Genomic DNA, 26998 nt, shown 5'->3' with positions numbered 1-26998 from the left:
GTCTGACATCCACGTTGGTGCAAGGATGGGCCGGCCTCCGCGTAACGTGATTGTCCCCGGCGTGGATTAGAGGAGAAGAGGGGATGATGACCGTGTCAGGGCGACATGCTTCTGGCTCCTACACCACCCAGTAAACACGCGGCCGAGCAACGCCTGCAGCTTAACCACAAAGCTGCTCCATGTGCAAACTGGGGGCTTGCTCCCTTCAGAAACATGCTGCCACGTCCTCTGCCCGCCTTGCTGGCTGAAACCTGGGCAGGGCACTAAGGGCTACTGGTGAAACGTTGGTCTGGCTGAATTCACTGGCAAAACTTTAGAGCTTCCCTGGGGCATCTCTGTTTCCCGAGGAGCAGTGCGAGTTGTTTCCCAGCCTGAGGGTGCCCTCTGCTGTATGCAGGAGACGGTAAAGCTCTTGATTTACTGAAGTGGTTTTACTTGGCTTCCTCCTTTTCTTAATAGTTTGCAGCCAGCATGGTTAATCGTCAAAGGCTGCCAGGTAGGTGCATGCCATAAAGCACCAAGAGGTGAGCTCCGGATCAGTCCCATGTGTCATCTGCATTTATACACCGAGCAGCTGATGATCATTTTTTAATGATACATGCATATCAAGCAGGAGGCTTCTGGGCCTTGGTGTCTTGGTTCTGATTTCCTTCCTGCAATGCCTGGCAGGTCCCCGAAACCAGCCTGTGGCAGGTCCTGCTCCCTCTGCCCCAGGCGCTGCTGCTGGGCATATGCTTGGGGCTCCTCGACCGAGCAGAGCAAACAGAGACACTCCAGTGCTAGGCTGCATTCCAAACCCCTGGCTGAATAGGGAAACCAGGCTGCAAAGAGGTAGGAGCAGCTTTTTATAAACAAACAAAACCTAGCCCTCTTCTCCAGGGGGGAGGCATTTAGAAGGGTATTTAGAAGAAGTGGTGGCAGCGTGAGCATGTGTTGCCATAGTTATGTGGAACTGAAAACAGACAGCGAATGTGAGGCATAAACACAAAAGCTGCAGTAAATATAAATCTTCCCCATGCGTAGAGTCCTTTCTTGGAAAAACTTCGTCGTCTTGTTTCGGTTAGGACATTCTGGTTTGAAAAAAATATTTTCTTTAAAAAATGCTTTCAAATTTTTGTTGGCAGCTGCAATAATGAATATGCTGGCAGGGAGCAGAGAGAAGCATGTTCAGCGCTCCAGTGTTGCACTCTGCTGGAGGCAGACCTGGTGGTCGGGTATTGCAGTGGCTTATCTGGTTGAAGGCACTTTCTAGTGGAACAGCATGGCAGGTGACATTTTGAGGAATGATGTCAAGTATGGATCACCCTCTGCATGGCCTTTCTTCTCCTTGCTCCTCTCCTGGGTTTTTCTCCAGTGTGAGTCAGAGTACCCTCACTCGCTCTTGCCAGGTTATTTCATGTTATAATCTGCCAGGAGGTGAATCTGCCAGGCTTGGAAAGCTACCTCCTCCTGCCCAGAGGTGGGACTGTTGTCTGGATCCAGCACTTGTCATTCATCAGCAGCTGCCAGTGGAAGCAGAGATGGGGTTAAGTCATGCTGGAGGCTGGGAAGACCTGTGCTGGGGTTGGGTGCTCTTCTCCATCTGTGCAGCAGCCCTGCTCAAATGTCCTTGTTGTTGTTTGCTTCTCAGCAGCCGGTTTTTGCACACATTTTCTCCCTGCTCTCTGCTGACCTTTCTCTTCTGTCTGTGTTTTTTTTCCTCAGGTCGAAAGCTGAGAGGAAAAGCCTTTTATTTTGTCAATGGCAAGGTGTTCTGTGAAGAAGATTTCCTGGTAAGCACACAGCTGACCCTTGTGCTGGCGCATCTCAGCCTCTCCGGCAGACACGCAGCCTTTCTGCCCGGCAGCTTTGCCCACGTTTCACACAGCTCTAGTCCAGCATCCTGCCCAACCCTTCTGCTCCCCCTTCACCCAGGGCCAGCCCCAGCCATGGTGGCTGCCCGCATGTGGTGCTGGAAACAGCCAAGTGAAAGACCATGTTTTTGCGTGTAGTTGAAGCCATAGCCTCTTGCAATGGCCCCTGCAAAGCGTGTCTCCGTGGCCATGCTGTGGAGACAGGAGTGAAATGAATGGCTACGGAAGAATCAATGAGTGATTTCCCTTTCCAATTAACTGGTTTTGCTTGGGCATCTCAATGGATATCTTTCTGTTGCCCTCAATGGATTTTGTGTGAACGTACCTGAAGCAACCCCCATGGTCTTCTCCTTGGCTGGTAGAGGTAAAAAGCCATATACCCCCTTGCCCTTGAGCCCTCATAGATAAGCCTTCATTGACACTTGAAAAAGTCATATTTGCCTATTTATTGAGGAAGTCTAGTGATTTCTCTCAGAGAGAAATGAGTTAATCTTCTTTGCTCTCATCAGTAAATTCTACACAGGCTGAAAATGGAAAGATCGCTTAAACGCATCTGAACCATTTCATTTTTCCAGTTTGCATTTCCACCATTCAGACAGGACTGAAACCTTAGACGGATGATGTGTTGTGCCTGAGGTGCATGTCATGGCCATGACAGGCAGTTCCTTACCGTTAGATCTTAGCAATAGCAGCAAGAAAAGTGCTCTGGGCCAAACTTGAGCGTTACGCTACCAGAGAGCTGGGACGGTACCACTGATCTCGGAGAAGCTCCAGCAGACCTGTAACAGTGTAACCAAAGGAAGAATTTGGCTCTCCTAGCCTGTATATTCAGATGTTGTGATGTGAATTTGTGATGAACACAAATAACTTCCTGGCGTGTACATTCACGTGGTCAAATAAGAATGTAAGTCTTATTAGTAAATGCCTTATTTGCATGTGTATTCATGGTATTTAGTTATATACTTAATTAAACTTAATTTTCGGACTTGAAAGTTACAGTGACTCATATTCCTGCAGAGTGGAAGTCTGATGTCTTTATAGAATGTCCTCTGTGGACCCATCCACAGCGTCATATACTGAAAAATGCACTGGGAAGTTCAGCTTGTGTAAGGAGTACAGAAAAAAGCCAAGCAAATAACAACCCATAATATCCTGTTGTTTATGCTCGACTAGCCTTGTGAAATTTTAAGCCAGTTCTTTTTTTTGTCCTTGCAGTATTCTGGTTTCCAGCAGTCAGCTGACAGGTGTTTCATTTGTGGTCATTTGATAATGGACATGGTAAGTGATAATTGCTTCAGGAGAAAATATCCCACAGCTTTTTAGAAGAATACATCAAAAGCAAAATATATTCATATCCAGTACTGCCTGTTATCATCTGGTAGCCTGCCTAGTGTGAGATTGGTAGCGGAAAGAAAATCCACTAAGCCTTTTGTTGATTTTTGCGAGGAAGTGAAGCTGGCACCCTGCTGCATGCGATGCAGAGACTTTGCTGTGCCTGTTTTCAATGCAAATTGAAAATCAGAGCCGTCAGCTCTTTCATCCCCTTTCGGGCTTCCCTGGACAGTGTGTTTGTGATCCTGTTGTTGCGTCCTGATCAGAAGTGCCGTGGCTCTGCAGTGCTCCCATGCTGTGGGGCATTGGTGCAGCTCTGCTGAGCCTGTCTTTCCTGTAGTCAAGCTGTGGCTTCCCGCCTACCTTCAGGATGAAACTACTGTCTCGTTGCTGCTTTTTGTGGGTGCAGATCCTCCAGGGAACAGGTTCCACCCAGAGTATGTGATCCAGACCTCAGTTCAGATCTGCCCAAGTCCTTGCAAACTCTTTGGTAGATGGGTGGACATCCTGCTGAAGCGGGCAGTTCTCATTAGCCTGCAACAGGAACCATCCGTTCAAGATGTGCACGGAGTGGGTCACGGCTCAGGGGGTCAGCCGGCCTTTAGGCAGCAACGGGCAGTATTCAGTCGTGGGTGATTCAGAGGGAGACAAATTCATGGTCATGTAGCTGGTAGCGTAAAAATACAGCTGGGGCAAAGAAATTAGTAATTTCTGGGTGGTCAGTTCACGCAGAGCCTACCTCCCAAGATTTCCTAATGCTTATCGTTAATTATCTCGCCTGCTTACACTGGAAAGCATTAAAATTGGAAAAGCTATTTCATACTCAGAAGTGTGATCACCTGGCTGATGGACTATGATATTCTAGGTAGTAATAGCTGCTCCAACGCCAGCAGGTGAGTTGCAACTGTTGAATTCAATACAGTTTCCATAGTCTGTGTTAATTAGAAAGCCAGGCGAGTGAGTACAAAGCTCTTGGATATCTAAGGCATTATGAAAACCTAGCAAAAGGATTTGTTTCAGCCTCTCATGGAGAATACAAAGATATATTTCCTTTTGTTGGCTTGCTGTATCTTGCCTTATGGTCCTGCTTAGTATTCTCCACCTGTTGGCTTTAGAAATTGTTTTCTTTCCTTTAAATTCTGTCACTTCTGTGCTTTGTAATGCTAAATACCTTGACTGAGACACTAAATTATTTTCTTACCCATGCTAGTAATTAATTTCTTTGGAACCAGGTGATATGTATTGATTCCAGCTGCCCTTTCCATCCCTGTTAACTCATTTTTCAGATGAGGTGCCTGAAAAAAGACACAGCCCCGTGGATGACTATGCTGCATTGACTGTCGTAAAGCTGTGTGTTTATTATTTTCACCTTTATTGGCTGTTCACGTGCATTTTTCCTGTCTCTTGGTTTGTTGCAGATCCTGCAGGCTCTAGGGAAATCATATCATCCAGGCTGCTTCCGATGCGTGGTCTGCAATGAGTGTCTGGATGGTGTGCCATTCACTGTAGACTCTGAAAACAAAATCTACTGCGTCAGAGATTACCACAAGTAAGGACAAAATAAATAGCAGAGATGTTCCAATCAACCAGGCTATAATTTACCTTCTCGGCTAATTAGGAAGCACGGATTAGTAAAATAGGGACCTGGTTAGAAGCTAGAAGTCTGAGGATGGGGCTAGACCCTAGAAATTCCTGGTATCTCTCCTTTTGCCTTGCCGTCGACTCCTGTGTAACTTTTGAGGAAGTCACTTAATCCCTGGGCTTCTGCGGCCCCTTCTGCAAAGCAGAGATAGTGAGAAATAGTGCTCGTGAAGTGTTCAGTGATGTAAGAAGTTAGTCCTCTCTCAAGTAAGACTGTGAATGCCTGCTGAAATGAATGGGAGTTGCTTTTTGAGTAGTTGCAGGGCTGAGTTTGACTTTTCAAGAATGCTTTTGGAAATCACCACTGAACACGTGAAGTGAAACTTTTATCCAGCTCTAAATTAAACAACCGATAAATCCACTTAAAAAATCACTTGTCATTTAGACAGTAAAATGAAATAGCTGTGCTCTTAGCTGGTAGTTATGATATTAGAGCTGCGTACGTTTTGAGTGTCCATCTGGCTTGATTTGCTCCTTGCTCCATTTTCTGAGCAGGCGGAGTATTACGTGTTGCTCAGGCAGCCCCTGGAACCATTCTGTGTCGTGCCAAGATTAGACTTGCCTCTGTGTGCCACTGTTGTTCTGAAGTGATGCATATTTCCTTGCAATTTAATTTAATTTAATTATTTATTTATCGTGTTACATTGTGTTCCTTAAGGAACTGTACATTCCTGCGGTATTTTCTCTGAGGTTTCCTGCCCTGAGGCTGCCGCATCTTTTGATGTGTTTTTCTGGGGACGGTCCTGCTCAGTTGCTCCTCATTCTCTCTTCCAAATCTCTCAGTAGCAGCCAAGAATTTTGCAGTGGGTTTTGGATTTTTTTCTGGCACTAAGTGTAAAATGTAAGGTCTCTTTTTGCCTGGCTGAGCAACATGTACCAAGCATTACTTAGAATCGATGCTAAAATGAATTAATGATCTCGGGATGCAAAGCTTTCCTGTGGATAAGTTATTTACAGCTGCAGCTTTTCATCTAATCGCCAAGAACACACGGGCCTCTCTTTTTATGTTGATCTATAACTTGCCTTCACTTTCTCGTTGCTATTCCAGAGTTTTGGCCCCAAAGTGTGCAGCGTGTGGACTTCCCATTCTGCCCTCCGAGGTGAGAGCCTTTTATTTCGTATCCCCTTTGGGGAAGGAGCATCATGTCTCAGGTCTTGCTCTCTTTCACACTTGACCCTATGTCAAGTTGAATGTCCTTGGGGATGGGGAGAGATGATCGCTTCCTCCAGCATGCAACCTTTTGACCTGAGCTCATACGCTGCCCTTCAGATGTGACCCTTCTTTTGTTCAATAATGAAGCTTATTTCTGCTGATCCAGGCTGCTTTTTTCGTACTGCTGTTAGTTTTACGTTCAGGATACCTTTCCTTCATGTCAGTAAATGCTGGTGGCACTCATGAATGACCTCTGCGTGACCCCTCTGGGACTAACTCATTTTAATACTTGGAGGAGATGCATCTTGGGCAAAACCCATTTAAAATGCTGAGATATGTGATACATTGAAATTACCAAATCATTAATGCATGATTTGGGATAGATGTGACTGTTAAACAGAGAGAATTTAACATTTCTGGTGTTACATTTCAGAGGATATCTGCAGTCAATGATGAAGCTTTACTGTAAAAATAACTGCAGGTGGCAGGACTTATTTGTGTTGCTCAACCAGCAGCTCAAATGCATTTCCTCAACATTCACATTGTTGCAGGAAGCAATCTCCAGAGTGCACGTGTCTGATCCTGCTGTAATCCTTTGTAATTTCTCTTTTGCTTGGATGCTTACAGGGGTCTGATGAGACCATTCGGGTTGTGTCCATGGACAAGGATTACCACGTGGAATGTTACCACTGCGAGGTAGGTCAGCAGCTTTCTCAGGGCATGGGCACTTAATTGTAATAACTGCTACTATTTTTAAGATGGAAATAAATGTCCTCCCTTCCAATGGCAGTAGATGAGCAATTCAAACCTTGCATTCAGCCGCCCTTTCTATCAGTGGCTGAGAAATTTCCAGTTTGAGGACAAAAGTTTTTGCAGCAACATGTCTCAGCTGCGATTTCATTTGCTTCCATAAAGTTATGGGCAAAGAGTCAATTATCACTTTTAAACTTGGCAGTTTATTTGTTAATGAAGGAACCGTGGTGACTTAGTAAGGTTCTGTTGCTGCCTTTCAGAGCCTTGATCTCCAGATCACATTAGTGTATCTGATTTCCAAGCCAGATTGTTCAAAAATGTTCAGGTGGTGACTGATCCTGTACGGTGTATGTTACCTTCACTCTCATGGGAAATAACTGTATGATCAAGTCTGGGGAGAGGATATAGTTGCATAAAAAATTCCAAGAGATGCCAGCTCTTAAGCACCGTTTGGTCTCTGTGCAGGGCTTCCCAGAGAGCCTTCACACTTCTTGTCTGTGAATTAAAATAAGTAGATGTCTTCACTCGCTGTGCTCATAATGGGGTGGAAAGAGGCCTTGACTCAGCAGGCTGGTTTCACATAAGTACAACTGCAGTTAATTTAACATGAAGAGGTGATCCTACCTCTTCATGTAAGTGTAAGGAAACACGAGCACGTTTAAAATACATAGGGTTACACCTCGCCATGAGATAAAGCTTATTCAGTAAAACTACTCAAGACAAATTTATGCAAGGTGGCCCCTCAAAATGCCTATGTCAGGTGCTTTCCTTCTTGTGGTAAATGTTGGACTTACTAGGAGGGAGACATTGGCTGGGTGTCTTCTGCCCTTGTCACAAAATCACCCTCCTGGAAGCCAGACACCGGTTGACACTGGAAGATGAACACGTGCTCTAATAATTTGCGTGGCCTCTCTTCGCAGGACTGTGGGATGGAACTGAACGACGAAGACGGGCATCGCTGTTACCCGCTAGATGAACATTTGCTTTGTCACTCCTGTCATCTGAAACACATAGAGGACGGCACAACCCCAGCAGCTGTGTACCAGCACCACTACTAGGCAGGGTGGCCGATATGGGAAAGCCGGGACAGAAGACTTGTTACGTGATCTCTCTCTCCCCACCCTCAGTTGATTTCCTGTGCATGTTTTTCACCAGTCGGCAATGTTCCTGTAAAAGGATATGAGAGTTTTTTTGCTGGATTCCTAGGGTTTGTATGCTTGTGAGTTCCAGCTGTATCAAACCATTTCTACTTGACCAAGAACGTGGCGTGTTATCTAAAGTGATCCGTTGACTTTAACGTGCCTTTTTCTGCTCTCTGGAGATTCCTCTTGGCTCATTTTGGAAGATTCCTCAGTGAAAGCACAATTTGCTGTCGTGCCTATGAACTCAGATCGTGCCATGCACAATTAAAAAGCCAGAGGCTGGCTTGCCTGCCTGCCTGCTGGGGACATCCCGTCAGCCTACTAAGTGTTTCCCGACAAGCACATTTCATCAGATTCCCTGAAGGACATCAACCTATTAATATGAGTTTTTAGACACTCTCTCTCTTTTTATTAATTTTTTTAGGAAAAGAAAAGAAAGAGCACAAAATCGTGCTGTCAGACCTTCCAGTTAATTCCCTGAACTCCAGTATCAAGTCTGGCTGTAATTGCACCAACTCTCCAAGCCCAGACCAGGCGGGCTGGCTGGCAGCTGGAGGCTGACATCCCATTTCAAACAGAGCAAAAAACTGCAACAAGCTAAGCTAAAGCACCCTGTTGACTTGGGGCCTGGGCTTGTGTGTCAAAATGATACACTGTCTGCTGTGTCAGAGTCTGGATAGCGGATTATATTTGGAAAGCAAAGGCCGGGATGCTGAAAGTGTTGTCCACAGGGAAATCAGCCTTGTTCTTGCTTGCAGAGCTCTCTTTGGAAAAAAGCTCTCCGTACACAGACACTTGCCTGAGTTTTCCAGCTTGTCCCCACAGCTCAGCCCCTCGCCTGGCCACTCCTTTCCGTGGTGTTTACCCAGCACAAAGCCATTTCATAATGGTGCTTATTTAGAGCTCTGGGAACAAACTTGTTATCGGTATGAAAGCTTTGTTACCCAGGGATTTAGAGCTCGGCTCCACAACCTGTACTCAAATGAGTACGTTGGTATAAACAGATTTTCTGCCGTGGATAATAACAGCTTATCTGAGAATGGGGTTACTGAGTTTGGCCCTTGCTTTCCATTCTGCTGAGAAAGCAGAAAGGCATATCGTTTCTCTTTTCGAACGTCCCTGCTTTATAGTCAAAGAAATCTGCTCCCCCAGTATGTTACATGTAAGATAGCTGTGCCTGCAGTGCATGTTCTGTAGGTACCAAAGCTGCGCAGCCCCTCGTGTACAGGTACAAAATTTTTCTTGAAGAAAAAGCCTTTTATTTAAAGTCTCAGATGCAGTCAGGGATCTTAGCTACCCTTTCTGACATACTGTGTGAAAAACAAGTTAAATCCTAATGTATCCATGCTAAAAATGTAAATTCATTTCTGATTGATAGGGATGACATTCCGGAAGATTTTTTAGTGAGGAAACTATAATAAATTAGCTGAGCAGTGGCACTGGGACTCCTGACGTGAGCCTGTGCCAAGAACCCACTGTGGTTCAACCAAACCTCTTTTCCCATAGCATGGATGTAGCTGGAGAGGTGCTTGAACTTCACGCCGTGTAGTCAGACTGCCTCATGTACCTGTCTGCAGCGATGCAGGTGCGAGGTGCAGCAAGCTGCCCGTCTCTGCCTGTGCTAGTAAATACCACGGGCCTCCGTTTTGAGTGGGGCAAGTTGCTGCGCTAAGTATTACAGAGGCACAAGCATCTGCTGCAAAACAGATGGAGACCAGTGGCCTGTTGGCGGCCTCCTACACATCTGTATTAGCGTGCCGTGTCTGAAATGTGAACATCTGAAACTGCTCGGGGAGCTTGGTGGTTTTGGCGTGGAGTTTCATCGGGCCAGCAGACCATCCAGCCTTCTGTCCCGTCTGGCTGTAAGTGCCTCTGCCTGTTGCTGCTGCTCTTTGGGATGGGGATGGTGGCACACGGCCAGAGGTCGGTCCCGCGCTGGAAACCATCCAGAGCCCCAGCTTTCGTGTAGCTTGACTCTGCGGCGCGCTGTTTGTCCTGGGGACGTGCGACCCCTCAGTGAGCAACTAAAAGCTCAAGAGAGGGGACTTTCCCACTGCAGCGTACATGGCTCTGGGGCATATATATCTTGGGAGAGTTTTACCTGTGGTTTTAGAGGAGGTAAAATTGACCCCAAATATGTGAGCTCCCTGGACCCTTAAATTTGGCCTCCAAATACCAGATAGTGAAGGGATGGGAACTGACACAAAATATATAACTGGTGCTGTATCCAGGCAATATGGATTGGTCGTGACAAAACACCTGGGGCAGATCCTGCAGTGCTCTCACCCCGGTGCGCCGCATCAGCTGGGGACACAGCTGGGCACGGGGGGCTATGTGTGTCTCAAGATGTGACTGTGATCTTAGGACTGTCTAAAGTGACCGAGGTGGGAAATAATGCCAGCTGAGTGTCCCTGGTGGATAATTCAGATAGTCCTGGGCAAGCGGTTCCCCGCCCTGAGCTGCCTTTGGCGGGGAAGGCAGTGAGGTATCAAAGTGGCTTCTAGAAGTGAGCTGGAAACACCAGCCCCGATCTGTTGTTCTGTCTCTGAGAGACTGGCTACCACGTGGCTTGTGCTATTGCTAGCTCTTGATTTTTAGAGCAGCCCCTCATGCACATTTTCTGGCCTCCGTTTTGAGAAACAAGCTGAAACCACTAGCAGGGCTGATATTTTCTTTTTGAGCTAGGGTGTCAGCTACTGTCTCATTCTTGCAGCCTTCCCCACAACCCCCAAAATAAGCAGGCAAGGAGGGGAGAAGGGACATTTTCCTTCGTGGAAAGCCTCGAGCAGCCCGTTTGCAGCAAGCTGTCTTCCAGGAGCCTCCTTTGCATCAACGGAAGGTTTGGGCTCTGCTCCCACACGGTGTCTTGTTACTCGTGTCAGCCATCCCGTATCCCTCAGCGCTGGGGAATTGAAGGCTGCCCTACTTTCAGTTTTGAGGTCCTGTATAAATTATTAAGTGCCCGTGCTCTCCTTTCCTCTGTTCACGAGGAGCGAGAAATGACAATGTGAAGCTGTTGAAAATGAAACGCGTGAGTTGGTGGTTTTGAAGCTAAAGCGTCTGCTGCATTGCCCTGAGCCCCTGCATGTCCTAACTGGCACTGCTTTTATCTTTGGGAGTTTGAATTCATTTAAGCTTATCATTATTTCTCCTAGGCTGTGGGTGTCTGAGTCCCTGTTGATTGTTCCCGGCTTGTCCGTGGCTTGGCTGCCTGACGGTGGGTCCAGCACGGGGGATGCTTCTCCTTCTCCTGGTCCCCTCACCAGGCATCTGTGGAGCTGCAAACCCTCACTGCCTGCCTTCGGGCAGCTCCCACAAAGTTAAAAACAGGCAGGCAGATAGGTAGGTGGCTCTGGAGCTAGAGGTGCAAGGTTTCACCTGCTTCGCAGAAGAATTTAATAAAATGTGTTAAATTCTGTCACCTGGCTGATACATGCTGGGTTTCACTCTTCACGTGAACCTTGTTGGCTTTTTATTTATTAAGATGCTGAAACGTGCTGTGAAAAGTTAGCCTTAAGTCCTCCCCCAGCATGCTCTTCTGACTGATTTTAAGGTAAGGGACCCTTGGAAGTCCCATTGTGCTGGTAATGAGTAACTCATATGCAAATAGGTATTCAAGTGAATCCCCTGAAACTTGCTTTCAGGAGCCGGAGCTTAATAGATTTTTTTTCATTCAGATCATGCTGTTAAATTTCTATTGTTTAGAATGTGGAAGGTGATTTAAAAAGAGATTTTTGCATAAAAGCCAGCGGAAAAGCCCCAGCTATAGAAGCAGCAGACATTTTTTGTGTGATTTAAAGTGGAAGAAACACCTGTGATCAAAGTGATTCAAGAAACTGCCCTGATGTTAAACACAGGGAACAGCATTTTCAAACACCCTGGTGAGGAGCGTTTGATGGGGTCTGTGACTCTTCAGTTTCCGAGTTTCGTTTGGGGGCTTTTAAAGCGTTTTCCCAGTCTTTCAGGGTTTAAACGACTTTTTTAAGATCTTTTTACTAGGAAGTGAATAGCTCCTTGGTCTGGAAACGGTAGAATCTCATCAGCATGAGGTGTGCAATGGCAGATGTGAAAGAGGGAAGCTGTGCTCCTAGGAGCACGTACGCGTCTGGCTGGCAGTTCCAAAGGAAGGGGTATCTTTGGCTGCCAAGAGAAGAAAGCCGATATCGTCCTGTGCTTGCTCCTTGTGCTGATTTTTAGCACTGGGCAAATAGTTGGCATGCCTGAATCTCAGTACTCGGGTCTGTTGGTAAGCGCTGCTGCGACCTCCTCCTCTCCCTCCCGTGAGTTCACAGCTCTGGGACGAATCGCGGGCACACGCTTCCTGATGAATTTAGTCCCTATTTTGCACTTCCCTGAAAATTTTACCACTTTACTATTTCAGCAACAGCAAAAACGGGTCCTTGCTTAAAGGAAAATGGACATACACTCTTCATCCTTACTTGAATGCTTTGACCTGATCCTCCAAATTACCCGAATATCAGCCTGGTGCTGGTCGATGCAGTGGCGGCTTTGTACTCTGCTGCTGTTGCTACGAAAATTGCATGAAGGACTCCGTCCTCATTAACCGTGCAGTGCACAGGCAGGCAGTCCCACTGAAACCAATAAAGGCCGCGCACATATGTGAAAATCAATGTGTGCGCGCAGGTCAGTGTTGGATCAAGGGCAGAGCGATTTTATCACAGATGAGACATACCTGAGGATGAGTCTGCGGCAGTGGAAAAAGTTGCCTTGAAACAATCGCTGAGACGGACTGCCAACTTTTTTGTTCAATAAACAAAAATATGTACTGAAGCAGTGGGGGTACGTGGGGAAAGAAGGGGGTGACTTAAAAAATACAGTAGCTGTAGGGAAAAGAGGGCAGGCGATTACGGAGAGCAGGGGAGAAGGCGGCGTGGAGGGGATTCGCTTTTGTTTGTTGTATTCCTCGGCATTTTTTGCAGAGGGTTTTGAGGGGAAGTGCATCTGCGTAGGCTCGTCTGGACTGTGCTCCTCCCATGTCGTCCTCTGCTGCGTGCTCTGTGGCTGCTTTTGGCGGCCTGTGTGCTGTCGGGTCTGCGCATGGGGACATGCGGTGTGCGCTGCCTGCGAGAGACCCGCCTTTCACACCTCTGTGCCCGTGCCGAGTGTTTGTAGATGCATTTTGAACAACCTTCTGCGCGTGAATGTAAGGACAAGTTGGCCCAGGCTTGTTGCTGGAGAAACACCTCTGGAGTCAGTACCTGCGGGCAGGGAAGGGCTGTGGCCAGGTACACATCCCTCTTCCCCCATCTTCTGAGGCCGAGCGCCCGCCTCACTGGGAGAAGCTGGGGGGGGCGGTTTGCCTCTCTCGTCACACTGCATTTGTGCATTCATTTTTCTTTTCCGTTTCTGTGTCCTTGCCGCTCGCTGGCTGCAGTGGCACTAAGTGTACTTACCGGACTTGATCGGCCAGACATCTTCTTGCTGTGAGCCCAGACAGAGCCCAGAGCTGCTCCCCCATCCTAAGGAAAAACAAAATTAAGCTTTTCTGAGCAATAAAAATCCTCACCCTGCTTTCTTCCAGGGCAGCCAGAAGCTTGTGCGGCAATATGCATCAGTAGCCCGCTAAGACGAGATGAGAGACGGGAAGAAACTGTCCCCACGTGAAAATAGGTGGTGTAGAGCCCCTGAATGCAGATGACAAGGATGCCCCTTGGCAGGGATGGCCGGGCTGCAGTCCCCAGCCCTGCTGGCACCCACCCTGGTCCCCGCGCAGCAGCAGGTCTGCGGTGCACGGCCAGACGGGGACCCGGGCGCACACACGCAGGCTGTGGGTTTCTGTATCCGGAAAGCAAATCCAGAGCCTGGCTAACGATACTGAACGGTACTAATTATTTTGTTTGTTTCCTTCAAAGCTCAACTCCGGGAGAGAGTATTTTAGGATTTGTGCTGGTGTAACTAACCTTAGCCACCTGTGAACACAGCCCTCTTTTCTTCTGTGCTGTTAAATATTTATAAAGAACGAAGGCTGGCAGAGGGGGTGAAGCCGCTGGCCTGTTGTGATTCCAGTGATTAAAGACAATACCGTAACACAGTGCTCAGTGTCAAGTCTTTCCTAAAATTACGATGATCGTCATCGCCCAGAGTCCACAGGGAGGGAGTCACGCTGTGAAATGATTTCCCAACTTATGCCTTCCTCCTCTCCCCCTGCCTCCGTAAGCTGAAGCAGGGACTGGTGGGGGGAAGCCTTCTTTGTGAGGTTCACTAGGGATTTCCAGTCTTTCGCAGGCGGCTGGGATTTGCTGCGGTCCCGCCTGAGCCCGTCCTGCTCTGGCATCCCTCCGGGGAGACCCTGGTCCCAGGGTGAGGAGCTGGGGAGGGATGTGCTATGGGCAGGAGCAGGCTCTGGTCACAGCAGGGCGGCCTCCTTTGCAACATTGGTGGGTGTTACGGGTTGAAGAACCCCCAACAATTTATTGTTTAGATGATTATTCTCTCACCTGATGACCCCTCCCCACCCAGCAAGTAGAATTGGGAAAAACAAGGAAACCCAAGGGCTGAAATATAAACAGATTTAATAGAATAATACTAAATAATTAAAAATAATGCTAAAGAACCGATATTGATCCCGATACCAATATAAAATATACAAGGACTATGCTCAGCCCATTCTATCAGCAGGAGCTGTGCACTCCCAGCCGTGGGCAGCAAATGTCGGACACTGCGAGCGCTACGGCTTCGGGAGGAAGGGAAGGGCTCAGGGGTCCGATGCTGGGGCAAGAAGTTCTCAGAATCACAGCCATCATGGAAGAGAGAGCACTCCTCAGCAAAGTTTCTACTTTATATTGAATGTGACGTTCATAGTATGAAATGATACTGTTGGCCAGCTTGGGTCAAGTGGCAGGGTCCCCTTCTCATCCCTGCAGCTGGCAAGGCTTGAAAACTGAGACCTTGAAACCTGCATACCATAGCTGGCCATAAAGTAAATATTTTCACAAATTCAGACACTAGAGTCAGTGTAGATTTCCCAGGCATTAGAAGGGACCTTACCGAAAAGTAAAATTACTGAAAGAGAAATTAATCCTGTGTGGCTCATAGCAGGACAGTGGGGAGGGTTTTCGGGAGAGTTCCCCTGGTTCCAAGAGGCGGGTGCCCTCATGGGCTTCGCTGCAAGCGGCCACCACGACACCTCGTGTCTGAGGCCGGGACGCTGAAGTACTTGCTGTCTGAGCAGCACCACGGCGCTACCAGCTGAAATGAAGCGAATAAATAGGATTACCTGGAATTTTACTTTGGAGTTACCCCTCCTCGAGGCAAGAAGCTGCCCAAAACCAGGTGATGATGCCCAGGGGGATGGATCTGATGGGAAACTGGACAAGAGTTGGCCCCCTAGGCCTGGTCCCTGGCGAATCCCCAGAGCTGGGCTCCCCCCACAGCCCAGGTGGGGGTGCCCAGGTGGACACCGGCCTCCCCTGCAGCTGCCATCCCTGAGGTGGTGGCCTGCCAAGGGCCATGCAGAAGGCCATGACCCCCTGCAATGCCACCCAACCCTGGGGTGCACCGCACGCACCTGCACCTGGCGGACCCTGACGTTTTGGGGCATGATGGTGGCCGGCGTGGGTCTGTGCGGTAGCGGGGGGGCTGCCCAGAGGCGGAGGGGGTGCAGGTAGCACCCTTAGGCTGGAGGGGAGGGGGGAAAAAAAAAAAAGAGCAGCCGAGCCAGCCAGGAGTCGAACCTAGAATCTTCTGATCCGTAGTCAGACGCGTTATCCATTGCGCCACTGGCCCTGCTCGGTATAATGACTCTGCCCGCCCGCAGTTCAGCACAGACCAGGCGCGGGGGCGGGGCCGCCGCGCGGCAGGCAGCCAATCCAATGCAGCCTCCCCCTCGCCGACACCCCTCCCGGCCGCTCCCTGTGGGCGTGGCTTACCCCCCCAGCCGCGCGCTGGCCAATCCTCACCGCCTTTGTCAGAACGCCCCCCGTTCGGCGGCGGCCCGGGGGCGGGACTCGAGCGGGGTGGCTCAGCCAATCGCGGGGCCGGCGGGTCAGCCCAGGCCCGCCTCCCTGCCTCCATAGGCGGTGCCCCGCCCTGTGGCGCCCGCTAACGTGCCCGAGTAGGTTTGTCCCGCGCGGGCTCCCGTCCCTCAAGGCCGGGGGGGAGCGGCCGGGCCGGAGCGGGGCAAAGCGGCGCGGCGCGGAGCGGAGCCGGCGGCGGTGGCCGGAGACAGCCGGAGCGGGACGAATGGCGGCGGCGGCAGGAACGGCGGCAGCGGCGGCCTACGCCAGTCTGAAGCTGTGAGTGACCCGCCCGAGAGGGGTGGGGGGGACGCGGCTCTGTCACCTGCCGGAGGGGTGGTGCCGGCCGTTGGAGCAATGGTCGCCGGTCCCCTCCCCTCCCCCCCGCCCCTCTGGCGCTCCCCTCACGGCCCCGGGGGCGGCCGGCGGGCTGCGCCGGGCTCGCTGCCACTCGCTGGCTTCCTGGGTCAGCGCAGAGGGCTCGGCCTGGGGCAAGGAGGAGGAGAGGGAGGAGGAGGACTGTGGCCGCGGGCGCGGATCGGATCCCCCTTTCGGCGTCCCTCCGGTAGCGCAGCCGCGGGTGGAAGCGCTGCCGGCGGTTGGCGTGGCCGTGGCCCTTCCCCGCTGGGGTGGGGGGGCCGATGCGTGCGGGTCTTTTCCGCGCCTGCCCCAGCGCGCCGGGCCGAGACGGCGGCTGCTCTGCCCCGCCGGGGCCGGGGTGGCCGCGGGCCCGTGAAGGGGAGGCGGCGCAGGGAGCGGGGGAGCCTCGGCTGCCTTCCCCTCTCCTTGTAGGCGACTCTCGTGGAAACCCGAGTAGTGACGCTAATGTAAAGCATAATGTCATGTAAAGCAATGCAATGTATAGGCGATGTGACTCGCCCAAGACAGAAGGCTCACGAAGCGTACTTGCCCGTCAGTCCTTCGTGGCACAGGTTTTTTGTGTGGTGGTTTTGGTGCCAGTTAACGATTTTGAACTTTTTGGGACTCTCCCGGGACTTTCCAAATAAGTCCTTCAGACCTCCTGGTGTAATTTCTTCGCTAAAACAAAGGGGAGACTGTAACCCTTTGAACTGGTATATGCCAGATGTTTGCTTTCCGCCTTTTGTACAGCGAAAGAAGTTGCATAACCGAAGGAATACAAAGTTAAAACTGAAGAGGCGTTTCCATTATAAGCCCTCACACTGGCCGGTGCGAACTCCCGAGAAAAATTACCCTGAGCATGAGACTCTTCGAGGCTGTCTGAAGCCAGCAGTGAAACGTCCTTGTGTGTCCTAAAGGCGTTCCCAGGCTTTTGACCTCTAAATATTAGCTTGAAGCTGTGTAATTGAGTTACTGGTGCCATTTTCAGGCAGCAGTATCTGAAAGTGATTTTTAAGCCTGATTTAACTGTACTTAATGCTCTGTTAAATTTCATTTGACAGTCATCTTTTGGATTCAGAGCAAACATACTTGGATCTTTCTTAGGCGTCTGTATAAGCAGTTTGTCGTAATGCTGTTACATGTTTAAAAATCACTGGGCTTCTTTCCTTATTTTGATTAGGTAGCTATGTAAGGATATATAGACACCTGAGATAATGGAGTATTACTGAAAAGTAAGATCATCAGTGATGGCTGAAAGACTTGCTTATTTGGCAGAAAGCTTCCCCCCCCCCCCCCCCCCTTCCCTCTTGTCACCTAAACGATGTTTGTCTTTCTTTAAGCTGAACTTGTGATCTTTTTGCCTGCAGAGGAGATAAGGTGAGTTTTATGAGTAGCAGTTCTATGGCTTGTAGTACACAGTCCTTCTTACTGAGAATTTTTTTTTTAAGTAAAAGCTTTCTTCTGGACACAGGCTAGTAAAGAATTCTCTCATTTAAAGTTTAATCTTGACTAAAAGTAAGTTTTGATCTTTTTAGAACAAGGCTATGTCAAAGGTAGTTTAATGTGAGTTTTTTCATAAACTTGAAAACAGAACTGTTTTCTGTTCTGAAAAATTAGCTTTTTTGCTAAGTTTGAACTACAACTACACCAAGCTGTAGTAATGCCTGCAGACTTTCTACCAAGCATTTTAAGATATAGGGCCATAACTTGGGTGATGAGCCAAGTTTATTAGATTGGTAAGGTCAAAGGAGAATGTTCTTCTGAGAAATCCATGTTAGACTTCAGTTCAGGAATTTAGTAGTAACAGTGTTTTGGTTCTGTCTTGTGGGTTTTCTTGGTGTTCTTTTTGGTTTGTTTTTTTTTAACTGACTTCTCATTCTCACTATGGAAAGGTCAGATTTTGCAACTGCACCTCTTCTGGGTAGTCTGGTGGCCCTGTATAGAGCTTCACTGATTGTAGTACTCTAGGGGGTCCCCTTGTGTACATCCAATTGCAGGTTCTAGCTCTGAATGCAAACCTCTTCAGTTTCTCATGTTATCAAAAGTAGTGACGCAAATCCTTTGTGCCTTGACCAGGGTCATCAGTCAAGTTCAGGGGATACCCACAAAAATGCTGATGTCTAGTGTCTGTGCTACTGTTGGAACTAGTTGAGTCACACCAACAGTTACTGGGGAAAATCATTAACCTGAAAACTGCTATCCATAGCTGTCATCTGTATCACTGCTGTACTTATTTAACTTCCTGTTGTAGCCTTAGGAATAAACTGTAAAAATCAAACAGCTGTTTCAGGTAGCAAGCTAGTGGATAGTAGTGAAGCTACCAGTCCAATTAATCAATAAAAACTGATTGGTAAAACTGTCTGCAGAATCGAGAGAATCCTGGTTGTTGTTTTGGCTCACTTAAAATAACTTTTTGCTTGTTTTCTAAACAGTTTTCAGTGTTTGGATAATAATTCTAGAAAGAACAGCTACACATCCTTTTTCCCCCCCCCCTGCTTAATCTTAGTGGCTGTCATGGTGAAGCTCAGGGATGTTGGTTGAGGAGGGCATTAACTCACGCAGTAGTAAATCACGTCATCTTAAGTGAAACTTAACTGGAAATAGTTATTATGAAGCTATGCTTTTAATACGTACCTCTTTTTTGTTTATAAATGGTATTTCCATTTGTGTTTTTTTAATACTGGGATTATACTCCCTTTCTCTTCCCTGCAACAACTGCTGCTCCATGGGAGATGTTCCAGTTCCTTGAGCTGTTTCTGCTTGAGGAGTAATATTTATTGTAGATGTATAATTAGCACACCTGCTCACCTAGAAAATCTGGAATCTCTGGAGTGTTGAAACCATCATTGTGTTAGCACTGTTACTTAACACGCTCTTGGGGCTCTGCGTGCATGTACTAATGTCTTTCCTATATCTCACTGCAGACCACTTTGGTACCTTGAGTACAGCAAATGCATTGCTGCGCAGTACAGGATGTGCTTTTGGCTTGCTTTATTACAGTATTTAGAGGCTGACATCAAATAGTTTCCTGCATTAGAGCAATGTTAAGTATTTATGGTGAAATAATCAATTACTGAAGTAAGGGTTTGGCCGTTGAGGCCTAGAAGGCTTAAGTGATATTGAGTGAAGTACTATCTTTAGTTGCCATTAGAGCACAACGGGGTCTCTTTCATGCTGTATCTGAACACAGGAATATTCTCACCTGTAAAATTTGCCTAACTAAAATGTGGGATGCAACCCTGCATCATTCTCATGATGTACAGCGCTGCTTTATAATATAACTAATGAAGTGAAACTTCACAACAAATATACAGACTAAAAACTGTCTCACTTAACTGTCAATTAAGCTGACTTTATACATGGTATAAGCAAGCAATGTTTTGGGGTTTTCTTCCTTGTTGGGAATCAACACTTTCTTTTGTAAGGCAGCCTTTTACCTTAGATCATTAAATAGGACAACTCTTGTTTTGATTAGTGGCTTAAAAAGAGAAGGCAATGTCTTTAAAAAGAGATCCATGAAAGTAGACAGTTAAAAAAGTGGAAGATGTTTTTAAGTCCTGAGATGTAGCTTAAGGGTTTTGAGGTAGGATTACTTCCTGTTAATTTCTTGTGAAGCATAAGGATAGGGTAAACCTGAATTCAATGTAGAATAGAGAATCTTTTGTAATATAAGAAGCTAAGAAGAAAAAAAACCCACAAAACCTGAAACTTCCTGCTTTAAGGTAATTTCAAAGTATCTTTGCTTTTGTAGGAACTTTCAGAAAGTTTCGGAGGAATGCCACTCTTGACTTAACACCAGCCTTGTTCAGACACTCAAAATCTTTTACTCAAAGCATGACTTGATTGCTACAGAAATATGAGATACAGTTAGCTCTCATTCAGGTTATAGCTGGTCATAGATGCTCTTGTCCATTTTGCCTCTTCTCAGGCCCATATTGAATAGTGTTAAAAATGCCTCTTGCATCTTAAAAATGTACGTTGCATCACAGTACTTAGCCGAGTTTTGGAGAGTGTGGGGACTAACTTCAATAGAGACATTTGGTTTTCTCTTGTTTTACTATACTACTAGGTGTACTTATTTATGTCAATGACCAGAATGATTTCACAAGAGTGGTAGTGCCTGAACTAAAGAAACTAGAAAATCAAAACGCTTAATTTTTAGTGAGACTCCCACTGAATTTTCTTTCTGCTTCATAATGGTGTGTCACTGTGCTGTATTTTCCTTCTAGGTCATCTTTCAAATCACTTGCAGATAACCTTTTTCAACTTTGAATTGTAGGGATGAAATCTACTGAATGAGTTGCTTTATCTCTTGGTAGCAATCGCCACAGTTTCAGTCGGAGAAGACTTTCAAAATGAGATCCAAGTCACCTTTCAGTAATACTTGAGTTTGGTGGCTGCAGTGTTTCAGTGTCTTCCCTTTTCTTCAGTACCATGAGTTATGCTGTCGATGGCAGCTGTTGCCATTTATCGCTCCCTTTGTTCTTTAGTAACACTGAGAAATAGTCCATGATAACAGTGATCAGGTTTAAAAAAAAAAAAGTAAATAGGAGGAACTCAGATTTTGTGGAAGTTCTATGTGCTGTAATGGAAGCAAGATATTAGTGTTAAAAGTTCTTAATGTTTTGGATGGTTATAGACAGTAGTGACAATGTAGCTAAGGACAAGGCAGGCTCCAATGTCAAATAAATACGAAGGTTATACAAAAGCAGAATATAACCTGGTGTATGAAAACTAGTTTCAAAAGAAACTACAGAGATTATGGCCTTCTAGAAAATACTGGTGTTTTAATTATTTTTCTTATAATACTAGCACTTGGACTCTTATCAGTTCCTTACTTCATTAAAGGAACAGAATTAACCTGTCTGCAGGTTCCTAATCATTGTGAACAATCCTTCTTCCAGTGTTTTAATATCTTCTCAGATCAGTAAAATAAGTTTGTGTGTTCCCTTTCTAAACTGGTGGTAGACATACAAACTTGGATTCTGAGTAGATTCTGTGGAAAACAACCGTTCTTGCGTCCTTCCTGAAAGAGAAATGGGAGGTGATCATCTTAGTTACAGCAATCTTATGATTGAAAATGTCATCTAAACAAGAATAAGCCTACTAGCCTAGTCTTGGTAATTGGTAAATTTGTAAATAGCCATTTGGGCTATTTCCTGGTATGTGTCCAGACCATGACAGGCTGAATCCTTTTTGAGTCTTGGCTTCTTCAACTATATTTATTTTAGAAAACTTTAAACTATTTACACAAATCAAGCAATGACTAAGTGAATCATCTTGCTGTTAAAAACTTTGAAGAGCACAAATTCTCCCGTTTCTTTTGAAACAATGATTTAATGTTTTGCAGGGCATTGGGCTTTTCAGTTTTTGTTGTGCACTTGTACTTAGGCAGACTTTAATGGTGATCCCAACTGAGAAGTACTTGTTTAAGTTCTCTCAACTTCATAGACTGGCAACCTGATTCCCTCCTGCTCCCCGCAAAAGACTTCCAAAACAAGAGCAATCGATGCTTCAAAACAGTCGATGCCAAGACTGTTCCAGTGTGATGCATAGTCTGCTGAATTATACAATGGTAGGGGTTGGAAGGGACCTCTGGAGATCATCTAGTCCAACCCCCCCTGCTAAAGCAGGTTCACCTAGAGCAGGTTGTACAGGATCACATCCAGGTGGTTTTGAGTCTCTCCAAAGAAGGAGACTCCACCAGCCCTCTGGGCAGCCTGTTCCAGTGCTCTGCCATCCTCAAAGTAAAGGAGTTCTTCCTTACGTTCACCTGGCACTGCCTGTGTTCCAGTTTGTGTCCATGGCCCCTTGTCCTATTGCTGGGCATCACTGAAAAGTCTGGCCTCATCCTCTTGACACCCTCTGGAAACCTAGAGCCAGTTTGTTCCACTGAACTGAAAAAAGGGGTCACTCGTCTTGTGTTCTCTGTGACACTTTTGTCACCAAATCTATCTTTGCGAGGACAGTAGGAAGGAGGATTTTGATTGCTAAGTTTTCTTTTCTGTGTGTGTTGAGGGTAGAACATAGTTTAAGCAAAGATAGACACATACAGGAATTGCGTAAGAGGAGATAAAGGAGATTAAAAAAAAACTTAAAAAGGTAATGGCAGGAGACAAAATACGGGCAAGGATTTGAAAGAGAAATGGTGGGGGCTGATCTAGCGAAGCAGGGCATATGACATATTGAGAGGCTAAGCATAATTTGCACTGGCAGCCTTAATTCTCTTATTTTTTTCTTAGCTCGTGGATGATGAGGGTAAAAGACTTCATGTTCTTCAGGGAGAAATTATTATTCTTGAGTGTAGTAAATAGAAAATTTGTTTAACTGACAAATATTCTACACCCGTAAGCCTCTTCTCAGTTGTTTGAAAACAGGCTTTGACTAATATGCAAGTGATTCTCAATGCTGAGAATATAATACGGTCATGCCCGTGTTGCACTTTTTTAAAAGCTGCTCATTTCATTAATACTGATCATGGATGGAAATGTTCGTTTGTGATCTGTATGGTCTATGTTGTGTTCTTTATACAGAGTATTCAAAAACTGAGACTATTGTTTTGAGTACTTTGGACACTTCAGGACTATAAGCTGCTATGTTAAAAGATTTTTTTTTTCAATTTATTTTGCCTAAGATGGGTGAGTAAGAGAGCATAAGCATCTCATGGGCATCTCATCTCAAAGGCATAACAGGTCCATTACTAAACTTTGCAGTGTCTTTTTCCCAGTTTTTTTTAGCTGCAGTCTTGTGTGTCAGCTGACCTCCCAGAAAAAGCTGATTGTTCAACAAAACCAATGGAAGTGAAGTAGCTGCAGCTTTCTGTTGTGGAAAAAATGTCTACTACTGTCTCCTGCCAACTGCAATAGGTTTCTGACTGCACCTGAAATAGTATATCCTGATTTCTTTTTAAATTCTTTAACAAATTCAGGGTTTATAAGATGTCCTTAAGCTTGGCTTGCCTCTTCTGTCTGTGTAAGTTTGTTTGCTCTTCACTGTAAAAACAGCTCCCATGATTGCTATGAAACCCCCTTTAAAGAGTCAGATGTGCACATGTGCACTTCATCAAAACCAGAAGCAATAAAAGGAAAGTACGGGTTTTAAAGCTTCAGTGTTCAACAAATTGCATATTTGTATTTCTTACTCTGATGTTTTTTGTTTCAAAGATAAAGCATTTCATATAAGTACATGAAAGATTAAGAAGGCTGATTTACAAAGGGAATACTGCTGATGTGTTTCCCATTTTAGGACCTGTAGGCTAATTTTCCTTTAAAGAAGTTAAATTACCTGATGAACAGTTAACTATTGATTGCTTTACAGTTTGTTGTTGTGTTATGGTTTTGGGTTTTTTTTTTCAGTTCAGTTAAGCATTTGGTCTCCTCTGGCTTTCCTCTAATTGCCCAGAGAGGTTGCAGAACCACCATCCTTGGGGAGAGTCAAAACACACCGTAAGAAATAGGCTTTAACTTTGAAGTTGGGTAAACTTTTGAAGTTGGCCTTGCTTTTAGTGGGTGGAAGGTGGGGTGTTAAGACATGTTAAAAGAGGTCTTCTAGACCTCTTTCAAAGGGCTCTCCTGATCTAATTAGGATTCTGATTCAGCCTTCTGAAGGATTAAAAAAAATACAAAAGATGTGAAGAAATGCAAGATCTATTTAGGGAGAAGGAGTCTAAAAATATCTATCCTGTAGAATAAGTTTCCAGAACAAGATGTTTAAAACTCTGACCCCTAGTCTTGTCAAGCCTTAAACTAAGAAAAATCATTATGAGAGTTAAGAACAGAAGTTCAAGAGTGTTTGGGGTTGTTTTAGTATTTCCTATGTACAACTACAAGTCATTGCTCCATAACTCTTATATTGTTGCATGGTGTAACATGTCCGGCTTCTTGCAAGTATCTCAACAGGTGTCTTTTAAGGAACGTTTCTGAAAACTGTTTAATTTTATGGCTAGCGTTGTACTGTATACGGTTTATCTGAAGGAAAGATGGGTATGAGTCTGCAGGATGTGTGACTTACCTAATATGCCTGATGGTGAGGATACAGGCTACCTCATGTGTGTCATATAGACCTGGCTAACAAATCTGGGGAAGGGTAATGTTGAGACATCTGCTTCAATAAACTAGTGTGTGACTTTAAACACTTCTGGGTTTTGGTTATTTTTTTTCCTGTAGTGGATTCTTAACAATATTGGAACACTTTAATGTGAAACAGGTGTGTTTATCACTTTGGACATAACTTTTGTGTTTACTTGACTTGCATCAGGGATGTGGTGCTTTTGTTTCTGACATATTAGAAAGTGTTTCATTTAAAAAAAAAAACCTTTTAAACCTTTTTATTTTGAAGTTTGGTTTTGGCTTATCAGATTTCTAAGTGATGTAGTTCAAACTTACATGAATTATATAGTGGACCACTATGTGTGTCCACAAATTCACTTTCATGTCTTTAACTTTCAGTATTAAATAGTAATTAAGATTATTAAACAAGTGATGTATTTTGCAGTAACTAATTAGTTTGATTTGCTTTTTATGCACTGTCAACATTGGTGGCTGTTGGAAAGTAATCCAGTGAGAATTCTGGTTTTGCAGCTGAAATAAGGTTTAAGATTGCTCTATCTTCACCTGGTGAAGAGCTTAAATATAAATAAACAAACCATTTGTGTTGCTAAACAAATTCCTTTTTCCTGTCCATTCTCTTAAAGGCATATAACGCCAGAGAAATTCTATGTGGAAGCTTGTGATGACGGAGCAGATGATGTGCTTGCTATTGATAGAGTCTCCACGGAAGTCACTCTCACAGGTATTCTCCTCACCAGTATTTCTCAATATAGGCCTCTTTTGTCTATTATTTTACTCTAGGCACTCCCGGAAGACCTTCAGAACCTTAAATTGATACTGGAAGAATTGTTTTTATATTCAGTTACTGTTTTAAGATAGTGGGTTTTGTTCTGTCCTGCAAAGAACTGTGTTTGAAATGCCTTCTCGCCGTGGGTAACCAGGGTGATAATGCTTGCCTGTTTTTGGTAAGACTGTGCATCACAACAGTAAAACTGACTCATCCAAGATAATTGGGATTGGTGCTACAAGTCCAAGATTAAATACGGGAAGGGTTGAACCCTGGGCTTCTGCAGCTTTTGGTGAACTGTCTCAGTGCTCCTTTATGTAATACTGAAACCTGAATTTTCATAAAGCCTCTAGAAACAAGAACACTAAAAAAAACCCTCACTGTAAGTCTAGTTCTGTTGCAAATCTGGATTCAAATGTCAGTGCAAGTAGTCTTAAGCATACCAATGCTGAGGTCTTCCAAAATTTTAGTTTAATTTTTTTAAGAATGTGAAACTAACGCATAAAAACAATCAAAGAACTTGCATTAAATGACAACATGAAATGAAGGCCATGTGTGACTTCCCTTTTGATACCTTAGGACTTTGTACCTCAATATTACTAATCTCTAAACAGACAGAAATGCTAATGCTAATATAAAAGCAGTCATTCTCTTCCTTTTATTAAGTCTGTTGTATACCTCATGTAACAGCAGTGCGCCCATCTCACTGATAATTTTGGTGTTTTAGTATAATATTTCAATTTCTCCTTCAAAGTTGTCCCTTCAAAACTGAAGATAGCTGTCCCAAGTAATTTGTTAGTCTTCATCAGTCCTCATTACTGGTGTTTTATCAGATGAATCTTCAAGGCTTTTAAAGCTAAGGAAAAATCAAGAGCTATCTTTCTCTGTTCTCCAAGTTCTGGGAAAACGCCTAACTCTGGTGTAGGTGTTTCAGAGGCCTCTTTTTTTTTTTTTAACTTCTCCAGTATCCCTTCTGCTATTTTAGAAATGTGGATAGATGAAAGCTTAACATGCTAGGGCTTCTAATTGATATTTGGATACCTTTTGGATCTCTTAGTATATTGTTTGAAATACTGTATCCATTGCCGCATCTATGCTGCTGTTAGCTTTGCAGAGATAAACCAAAAAGTAAACTAGGTCTTCTGAAATGGAAATAGGCTGAGGCTCAGAAGAAGCAGTGAAAAGTGGGAGGCACAAGCATTTATGGTTTGCTTGTCCTTGATGTCTTGATGGCTTCAAAACAAAAAGTTTCCCAAAGCTGGCAGGACAATACATTATTGAGGAGTCTACTTGCTATACTATCGTGTAAATGAGCTTGAATTTATTCAATTGAATGACTATTTTGATTAAACAACACGATAAATGGGGTCAGAATACTTTCACATCCTTCCCCCATACACTGCATGAGGCTTTGAAATTCTGATGCATTGCTGCTTATACTTCAGACTCTAGGAAAACTTGAGATTTGACCATGAAGCTTTGACAAACCTGGTTTAATAGTTTTCCAGAATAGTAATGAAAGAAGCAGCCTGAAATTCTGATGTTTTTTCTTCTGCTTTTTAGTTAAGAAAGATGTTCCCCCTTCAGCTGTTACAAGGCCTATATATGGTATTTTGGGAACGATCCGATTGGTGGCAGGTAAGGAAAATGGAACTGTGCTTTTTAGAAATACTTAAGCAAAATATATTGCTAAAGAAGCTTTAAAGACAAAAATAGCTTTTGTAAGTATCTGAGGCTATGCTTTCCTCAGTATGATGGGCTTTCCTTGTGGCTGCTACTGGATGGAGGTATCCAAATATAGTTTATCATGAATGTTGATTTACCTCTTAAACCTGTAGCTGCTCTAAAGGCAGGGCTAACTGACACCTAGTTGAGTTTTAAGGAATGCATTTCAAATGTGTGTGAAGAATTTAATCTACTTACTCTTCATAACTGTTTTAATCTTAGCTGCGG

The 26998-nt window shown here is 45.2% G+C and overlaps 2 protein-coding genes and 1 non-coding gene across 4 annotated transcripts in view; 2 read left to right on the top strand and 1 right to left on the bottom strand.

Annotated features, from left to right (window-relative positions):
* Window positions 1-9348, top strand: part of LIMD1 (LIM domain containing 1) — a 32021-nt gene extending 22673 nt beyond the window's left edge. Inside the window, exons 3-8 of the mRNA XM_074575224.1 lie at window positions 1705-1772; window positions 3069-3131; window positions 4604-4734; window positions 5875-5926; window positions 6607-6675; window positions 7653-9348. Of these exons, the coding sequence (XP_074431325.1) occupies window positions 1705-1772; window positions 3069-3131; window positions 4604-4734; window positions 5875-5926; window positions 6607-6675; window positions 7653-7790 (521 nt within the window). The 3' untranslated portion in view covers window positions 7791-9348. The remainder of the gene's footprint in view (window positions 1-1704; window positions 1773-3068; window positions 3132-4603; window positions 4735-5874; window positions 5927-6606; window positions 6676-7652) is intronic.
* Window positions 9349-15547: 6199 nt separating this feature from the next.
* Window positions 15548-15620, bottom strand: TRNAR-ACG (transfer RNA arginine (anticodon ACG)). Its single transcript has one exon. It is a non-coding gene; the product is annotated as a tRNA-Arg (tRNA).
* Window positions 15621-15943: 323 nt separating this feature from the next.
* The window catches only part of SACM1L (SAC1 like phosphatidylinositide phosphatase), a 31926-nt gene continuing 20871 nt past the window's right edge, over window positions 15944-26998 (top strand). For both annotated transcript variants that reach the window (XR_012585546.1, XM_074575223.1), the window contains exons 1-3: window positions 15944-16129; window positions 24903-25000; window positions 26609-26683. Coding sequence is in view for 1 of the 2 variants with exons in the window: in XM_074575223.1 (XP_074431324.1) it covers window positions 16077-16129; window positions 24903-25000; window positions 26609-26683 (226 nt within the window). In the remaining variant the exon portion in view is untranslated. The remainder of the gene's footprint in view (window positions 16130-24902; window positions 25001-26608; window positions 26684-26998) is intronic.

This window comes from Larus michahellis, chromosome 2, assembly GCF_964199755.1.
Source record: "Larus michahellis chromosome 2, bLarMic1.1, whole genome shotgun sequence".
Classification (NCBI taxonomy): Eukaryota; Metazoa; Chordata; class Aves; order Charadriiformes; family Laridae; genus Larus; species Larus michahellis.
The sequence above is the reverse complement of the archived record's forward strand: the minus strand, read 5'-3'. Positions and strand labels throughout refer to the sequence as shown.